We start from the raw sequence: 8782 nt of genomic DNA, 5'->3' as shown, positions 1-8782 counted from the left end.
AGCCAATCCCCGGGCGCGAGTAGATATCTCGACCAATCGGCAGGCCGGTGGGTGGGGCCCGCCGCGGGGTCAGGCCGGGAGTGAAGGCGCTCCATCGCTCCTTCCTCTCTCTCTCTGTCTCTGTCGCTCCGCTCCCGGCTGGGACTTCTCACCGCGGGATCCCTCCGCCGCGGACCGGCGTTGCGCGCGCGGTCCCGTCCCCCTCCGCCTGCTCGTTGCCTTCCAGCGAGGGATTATTTCCCGCGGTTGTGGCGGCGGCGGCGGGGCGGCTCCGGCAGCGGCGGCGGGGCCCAGCTCGGCGGGACGGGCTTGCCCGGAGGATGGAGGCAGCCGGCGCCTGGCTGAGAGAAGGAGCCGCCCCGTGAGGGAGGACGCGGGAGCTCAGAGGCCTGCTTGGGGCCGCCGGGCCCTGCCGGGCGGGGACCCCGCGGCCAGGCCGCGCCTCAGCGCTCGGGCCTGCTTCCCCCGGCGCCGCCGCCGCCGCCGCCGGTGGCCACCCTCGGGGGGGCCCGGCCCGGCCCTGCCCGCCGCCGGGGGCTGCCCCCCGCGCTCCTCGCCGCCGGGCCCCCTCGCCCCCCGGGGGGCGGGTTTGCCGGGGGGGCGGGAGCGCGGAGGGGGCCGCTTGCGGGGTGTCGGGGCGCCGGCCTTGCGGGCCCCCCTCGGGGCGCTGCCTCCCGCCCTCGCCGCCGCCGCCGCTGCCCCCACCAGGGTGTGCTCCCTCCGGGCCGGGGGTAGACGGAACACCATGGTGGAGAAGCGGTGCCCGCGGCTGCAGCGGGACGGCGTGTACCGCTGGTTCTCCGAGCTGCCCTCCCCGCAGCGTGTGGAGTTCCTCTGCGGCCTCCTGGACCTCTGCATCCCGCTGGAGCTGCGCTTTCTGGGCGCTTGCCTGGAGGACCTGGCCCGCAAGGACTACCACTCGCTGCGTGACTCCGAAATCAAGGCCAACAACCCCGCCGACCTGGGGAGCCTCACCAATCTGACGGACGAGGTGGTACGCAGCAAACTTTTGGTCTCTCTCGCCTTGCTCGGGTCTGCCCATCGAGAGGCGGCCGGGGTCCTCTTCCGTACCCTCACCCACATCGACTCGGTCATCAACAACTACGGGCTACAACTCAATGAGGGCCGCACAGGGGATGAGTTCCTGTTGCTCTTCACGATGGCATCCAACCACCCTGCTTTCAGCTTCCACCAGAAACAGGTGCTGAGGCAAGAGCTCACCCAGATCCAGAATATCATGGCCAGCACCAGCAAGAATCCCAGCACCTCTACCCTCAACACCATGGCAACCTATCCTGGCTGCCACAAGGTGGGTATCCTGCTTTTGCACACCATCATGGCACTGCTGCTGGGCACTGGGTTGTGTCTTCAGCTCTGATTTTAAACCTTCCTTTTAGTGCAGGCATTCTAGTGGTAAATGGCAGCCTAAGAGGCTGGCAGTGATCGCTTGCTTGGTTGATGGTGGGGGTGGTCAACTGAGGGTGAAAAGAGGGGACACAGGGAGTTTTTACAGGCTCGTGATGTTTAAATGAGAAGGGGTTCATAAGCTCATCAGCAGGCACCGCTGTAAACCTTAACTGATTGCTTCTGGCAGTCCATCTGCTGAGGGGACAGTCCTGCCACTTGCCTGGAAGACCAGCGATTTAGCAGGGGAAACAAACGCGTAATATCGCTAGATTCGAAAAGAAGCATCTGTTTAAAAGTTTCCCTAGAAGTTGGAAAGGAGAATCAGCTTTGGGAGTAGCTGTCCAGTGGCAAAAGCATCTCAGTGAGTTTGGGTTTTGTTTAGATGGATGTGATGGCAAACGTTTTGAGTTTCTGATACTGAACTTAAATGTTGTGGTTGCCTGTCACCCTGAATATCTCAGGTATTGATCCTGGTGTCAGTGGTTCACCGTCATTAACTTGCTGTTCGCTCGTTCAACTGCCAGCAATTAAGCTAGACAGTAACATTTTAAGAGGTGCTGTTAGTAATTAGGTATGTTACTGGCTGCTTAAGTGCTCTTAGCCTGCTACAAATTAGGGAGTCAAACTGAGTCTTCTTGACTGAATTTAACCAGCTTTAAAGTTCACACTAAGTACCAGCTAAGTGGGTGCATGTGATCAGTTAACAGGCCGTAGTTTTTGAGGATGTATGGACTCAGTCAGCAAGTAACTACGTTACCCTTCTGTCGGGAAAGATGGTGTATACCTAAAGGCTGTGAAAATCCCCGTGTTGGAGTAGTATCCTAAATAATGGAATCTGTACTGAGCCCTCAGAAACAGCTCTAAGTTGAGCATTGAATTTCAGACTGAGACAGAAACGCGTGCTTGGTCTGCTTCTGAATACAGATTTCCTTCCAATTTTGTGTTTCTTTGAATGCTGCTGCTTTAACTGGGAAACTTAGATGAGTATTATTAAACTTCATATTTCTCTTAATCTTCCCTTCCTGTGTCTTTAAACAGTGCTTGTTCCTGACATTTTGTTTTAAGAGGGAAGGACAGGGTATGGGAATGCCTCTTTATTCAGTTTAAACCGCTACGTGAATAAAATATCGATGGAAAGAATATTTCACACAGAATGTAGAAGGGTATAATTAGAACCAGAAAAAGCTTCCTTTACGTTCTTAACTGCTTCAACTTCCTTATTCAAAAGATGCGAGGACCCTAGGCTTGAAAGGAAAAGACTGCAAATGATGTACAAGTTTTCCCAAAATAAGATGGGCAAAAAAAGATAAAATTACGCAGGCAGGAATATTTTTTAGAGTATGCTTTCAAAGCTTCACAAATAGTGCAAGATTTATGTAGCTGAAAAACTCCGGCACTATTTCTGTCAGTGTTAAGATGGACGGAGAATCCATCCTACCATTTTTTGTGTCAGCAAGAAGGCATACAGGACAGTCATTTGATTCATTTTTTTTTTTCTTCTGAACTCATTGAAGGGATGTCTCTTTAACAGTACTTTTTTTTTAAAGAAATTGGCCTTGAGGAGTACCGGTTGCTAAGTACGGAATAGTCGAGAGGGAACAAAAAAGGTGACTTTGCTTTCATAGTCTCTGGAATAGGCATTTTGTTTGAACAGATGCAGATTTCCTTTTTTAAGATGGTTAAATTTTTTCGATGCTGATAGCTGGGTAATTTTGCTACTTTTAGAGTAAGCCGTTGGCTTAAAGCAAGAGTTGGATGAAGTAAGTGGAAAAAACAATGTCTTTCTCCATTCAGCCCTGTTTAAATATGCACAAATACATTCCAACGCCATGGACTTAGATCTTGTGATGTTACCAAGTTATGTTGTGACAATACTCGTGTTGTAACATCACCTAGAAAAAAAACAATGCCGATGTCAAGAGAAAGTGAGCTGGGCTGGGCTGTTGCCTGCCAAGATCCTGCGCTCTTCATCCTCTTCAGAGTTGGAGGAGAATTTCTTCCCCGGTGCCAGCACTTTCTCATCGCTCTTACTGCTTTACTACAGCCTGAGCTACGCGAAGCTGGTCCTTGAAGGCAGCGCTGTGGGTTAAATGGTACAAGTGCTGCAGCTCGGGTTTAAAGCACAAACCTCTTGGAGCTCATCCTTCGAAAACGAGGTGGAGAAGGGGGTCACCATTTGAGGGCCTGAGGAAACTTTTGGAAGCTGGAATGGGGTGGATGTGTAATGGCGTGCAAATAGGGAGCTCTTTGTGAACGGGGCTGGTTCTCCTTCAGCGTTTCCCTTGTGCAGAGTGAGGGAATAGGGGCTAACGCTGGTGTGACTGCCTGGTTTTCTGTGTAACTAGAGGTCCCTTACAATTTCTGGGGACTTATATTTCACTTGTTTATTCAGGGAGATGCAGCAAAGCGGTTGAATAGTGCATGTTGTCCTCTTTGCAGAAACAAGTGGAAATGTGCTGCTTCCGTTTAGTCAGTCCTATTAAAATAGGACACAACTTGATGTTAGCTACAGCTTTTTTCCAGAGGATTGGAGCTTGCAGCCCTCTTTCCATGTCCTGTCTTTCACGTTTTGCAGCAAAATCTCTCAAAAATGAGTTGTGTGTAATAGTGAAGAGATTGAACAGTTGCTACAAAAAAAAATCCACTGTAAACGCTTCATGATTCTTCAAGTTGCACTGGGGTAGGTGAACACATTTCAAGGTGGTTAGTGATGCAAGCCACTGCTTTTTGCTGTTGTCTCTTACTGTCTGCTGCAATTGCTGATTACAGGGAGGTTCAAAACAGCGCTCTGTACATTTCTGCTTTAACTTGGGCTTTTCGAGATTGTTCTTGGATTATATGAATGTTAACTTTACAGGAGAAGGTGGCTGTGGCTGGCTTTAAGTAGGTCAGTAATTATTAGATTCATGGTTTCTACTTGGTGGTGCAAAAGGAACATTAAGTTTCCTTGCCTGAAGTAGGGAGAACGCTGCCCTCTCTATAGCAGACCTTTGCTTTAGTCCCTATAAAGATGATCACTTCTGCCCCTTGCCTTGTCTGGTATTTTCTTATGGTTTTGACTGGTGCCAACACTTGCAGGACACGAGTCGTGGGTTCTTCAAACTTTTTAAAATCCAAGGTGGTCGTATGGTTCTTAAAAATGGGAACAGGGCAAATTGTCTTCAAATGAAGCCAAGGCACATATTTAAAGAATTGGGTATTTAATAGCCATAATGGGCTTGTTTTTAACTGGAAATGATGCAACTGAGACTTCAGGCTGGGTTTGTTCTTCAAGATGGCTATTCAGCTGTCCTTTATACCTTTGCCACAAAGGATGGTTTTCTGGCCAGCACTTAGAGCCTGGCATCTGAAGGATCATTTCTGAGCTGATGTGTAGTGCTTAGAGCTGCAAACCGCGGCTCTCTTTGTAGAGGAGGGGGAGCTGGAAGTGTCACGGCACGTGGAAACCGGTAGCCAAATGTCTCCTGCTCTGCACGTAGGCAAATTGCCACTGGTCAATTTGTGACCCCCAAGGGAAGGGAGAAATGGCTCAAAACTGTCTCCCAACTTCTTGAACCACCCATTCAGACTTCTGTGGTGTATGACTTTTGACAATGAACATCTCTCTTTGTTGTCGGTCAAAACTAAATGTTTTTATTCATTCTTGGTTGCTTTGAGGCTGCAGTGATGGTGTCTTTGCAGAACTCCTTAAGCTTTTGTCTGGTCGGTAACGGCATGCCAGGACTGACTTGGATACTGGAACTCATCTAGCCATAATGACATGAATCTGTGTGGGCTAACTTTCTGAAGAGGTCTACATGCATTAGGAACACGAAGGAGATAACTTCCAGAACTAGAGAAAAAGTTATTAATGAATCTGTCGCCTTGTATTTCTTGGAGTTGTTTCATCTACTTGTTGAGATAATTCTGTAAAAACAGGGAAATAAGATAATGCTTTGGCTACTTAGCGCCTGCTCTGCCAGCTGACTGACAGGAGCCCCTCAGTGCAGTCAGTGCGATGACCTGGTCGTGGCTTCAGCCACAGAACCAGGGTCATAAATAGCAGGTCTGACCAGGGTTGGTTTGCAGCTGAAAGGGAGTAACAGTCAGTGACACTGTCGTTATGCGGCTGTTTCAGGTTGATATCTTGTGAATGGGAAAAGGCTCTTGCCTAGTCAGCTTCCAAATACTGCATCAATGGCTATTTCAAGTTGATAGCATAAGGTGCTATTTTTTCACCCGTGCTAATTCCATAGGATCATCTAAAACTTAGAAATAACTGAAGACTGTATGTTGGGAGCCGTGTAGAGCTGATGTGCTGAGGACTCCTTTTCAGAGACCTTCACCTTTCTGCACCGTTTGCTGCAGGTGATTGAAGTTACAGATGCCATGTTTAGAAATATTCAGAGATTTTTTTTTTATTTCATCTGTGGAATGATGAGTTGGAAAAAACTCTTACTTGTTGGGTTGAAACGGAGTCCTTAAGTCCTCACAGAGTGAGTGATCTAGCTGTTACGTGTTCTGTGTCAGCTGCCTTTATGGCTTTTACGCTGGATTTGTAGGGATAGAATAAATAATGAAACACGCAATTTTTAGCCTCCTAACCCACTGAAAGTATTTCATAGCTTTAGTAGATTAATTACCATGTTAATAGCAGTTGCTAGCTAGGATTAGAAGTGTTTACTCACTGATATCAGTAGCTGCTATCTCAGGAATGATCTCATTTTCAGAAACACCTGAAAACTGACCTTGGGAGCTGTAGGGGCAGTCTTGTAGCTTCCAGCTGGTGACATGTGCCAATCTTTGCATGTCCTTTGAATATCCAACACGGATTACACGTGCCTCTTGATGTTACAGTTAAGAAACGTGGGGCTTCCTGTTGTGGCTTGTTTCTTACTGATATTCTTGTCTGAAAGTTTTTGTGACTCGGATAAAATGGTTCTGTCTCAAACCTGCAACATTTTCAGAAACGAGCTTAATATAGAAAGGAATCTTTGAAAGACAAGAGTCTCGTATAGTTTCAGTATTAATTACCGCCAAATTCACTTTGCCTAATCATATGTTAGATGATGAACTTGAATTTAAGGACTTAAATTAGTTTGCTTGGGAAATGGACTGTACATCCAAACATCAGGGACAGAGCAGCCAAAAAATTTGTGTTGAGCTAATAATGATGTTGGTTTTTCCCTGAGCTGTTTTCCCATTTTTTGTGCAGCCTGAATGAAGTTTTTGTTTTAAGAGTGTGTTCCACTTCACTTTTTTTAATTTACTTTTTTTTTTTTTTCCCCACTAATTACCTTGTAACTGTTAGTTGTCAGTTAAGCAACATTGAAGTAGGCCTGGTCTCTTCTGGAATAAAAATGCCTATTGTAAGGTGCTGGGCATTGTGAACTGTACCAGACTTCAAACTGTTTTAATTGAATCAGTGTATAAGCTGTATGCAGATCCTGCCTGGAAGAGCAGAGCCAGCAGTAGTTAACCACACCTAACAAGCATTCCAGTGTCTAACTTCAAAGGTACTGAACAGCATCCTTATTTGGAAGTATTTAACCATTTGGTTTAGCTTTTTAAAGGTTGGAATAGCTAAAACTGAGATCTTATAGTCTTTTAGCTGGATATTGGATACAGCATTGGCTCTTTCTGGCAGGGTAGAGCTCCGATTCTTCTCTGGACTTCAGTGCTGCAGTACCTGTGATACTTTTCTCTTAAGCGTGCTCTGGTAAAGGGACGTGTATAGTCATCTTCTGTATTCAAATACTGCAGTGTCCCTTTTACTGAGTCCTTTTTCTCCTAAAAAAAGGCAAATATAGGAATGTTACTCCCAAGAATATAGAAAAGCGTTTCTGTGAATGTACAGAATCTTCTTACAGAAATGCTAGATCTAATTCCTCTGTAGAAATGAGAACCATTGTCATGCTTGAACTAGAATTTGACTTTACTCTTTGGCAAAAGAATTGAAGCAAGTTGAATTGAGGTTGTTCCCTATTTAGATTTGAAATGGGTATTAAATCTAGCAAAGAGATATTGATATGGTATTTCTTTCCGTGGATTTTGTAATGAGCAAATGTCTACATTCCTTGCTCTTGCCTCATGCTAAAATAGAATTTTTCCTTTGGTCCCACTGGCATGATTATCCAATAATAAGTATTGGAAGGGATCAACTTTTTAACAGGTGTTCTGGCCAATATAGGGTTTCAGGATTTTTGTAAATAGCTGAAGTGATCCAGAAATAATAAGATCAATTACTTAAGAGTAAGATCTTAATTCTAATTAAAGACCTGCCAAGTCATGATGGTAAATAGTGAAAGTGAACATTCTTCATGCATATTATGAGTTCTTTTCCAGTCTCTTCTGTTTTTTCTACCAGAATTAGTTTTATTACACTCGTGCCATGACTTAAGTGGACATTGAGGAGGGGAAGGAGGGAGAAATACAATTCAGTGGGTTTGTGACTTGGCAGATAACTTCTGCCAACCTTGTTAATTTGTCAATTGTTGCATAAGACACCGGAATGGCAATGAACCAGGGAAAGGCTTATCGTATCGTTGCTTGGATTATACTTCAGCAGATTTTCAAGTTGCTTGTTTGATCATCCTTTTACCTCCCAAATGTATGTACTGGCTCTGGGGGGGGCAGTTTCCCACCCATGTGCTGGCAAGGTAAGTATGGTAGCTCTGAAGTCAACATGATATTAACATTTTAAAGGCAGATGTCATTAAGGGCTAAAGGCTTGTATAGGAGATAGAACCATGCTACGCTCTGAATTCTCTTGGGAAGGGTATGGTAATCTTCCCTTCTGATGGCTGTGCTTTTAGCTTTTGGTAGCACTCAGGTGGAGAAGAACCAGGGACATACTCGTACATCAGTGCTGGGATATGGAGCAGTAGTACCTCTTTCAAGGTCTGGTTATAAGCAGTTGTCTGTTTTGATTTTGAGGTGTTTTTAACGATTGGTTTGTAAAATTCAGATTTGATTTGATTTTGGTTTTCCTTCAAAACAAAAAACACCACCTTTCTTGTCATCTGTCTTTTGAAATATGCTTGATGCACCTGAAGTCTGGAATGAAAATGCCTTGAATTAGCCCAGTATGAGGGAACTGGTTGCACTTGCAGCTTGTCCGGTAAGCTATAGAAAATTGTGGAAGAACAGGTAGATAAAACAGGCTGTTGTGTTGTAGTTTATTTGTATTAATACTCTGGTTTTCTGTTGCCTCTTATAGGGAGTTTTTCACTTCTGAGTTAAAACCTTAACTCTGTCTTTTTCAGCTGGAATGCCCATTTGGCAAGCTCATATGGTTGACTGTTGGAGACAGTGTAGTGATGGCAGAAAATTAGCTAATATTGCAGAATTCTGAAACTTCTTTGCAGAGCACAACTTCACTTGTTTGGCTTGCGGT

General features: G+C 45.7%; 1 protein-coding gene across 1 annotated transcript in view; it reads left to right on the top strand.

The window, feature by feature from the left end:
* The first annotated feature begins 745 nt into the window (after positions 1–745).
* ZCCHC14 (zinc finger CCHC-type containing 14) overlaps positions 746–8782 on the top strand; it is a 49879-nt gene continuing 41842 nt past the window's right edge. Inside the window, exon 1 of the mRNA XM_086469349.1 lies at positions 746–1309. Within this exon, the coding sequence (XP_086325475.1) occupies positions 746–1309 (564 nt within the window). The remainder of the gene's footprint in view (positions 1310–8782) is intronic.

Source organism: Leptosomus discolor, chromosome 8 (assembly GCF_034619465.1).
Source record: "Leptosomus discolor isolate bLepDis1 chromosome 8, bLepDis1.hap2, whole genome shotgun sequence".
Classification (NCBI taxonomy): domain Eukaryota; kingdom Metazoa; phylum Chordata; class Aves; order Leptosomiformes; family Leptosomidae; genus Leptosomus; species Leptosomus discolor.
Note: the sequence above shows the minus strand (reverse complement) of the source record. Positions and strands in the feature narration are given on the sequence as shown.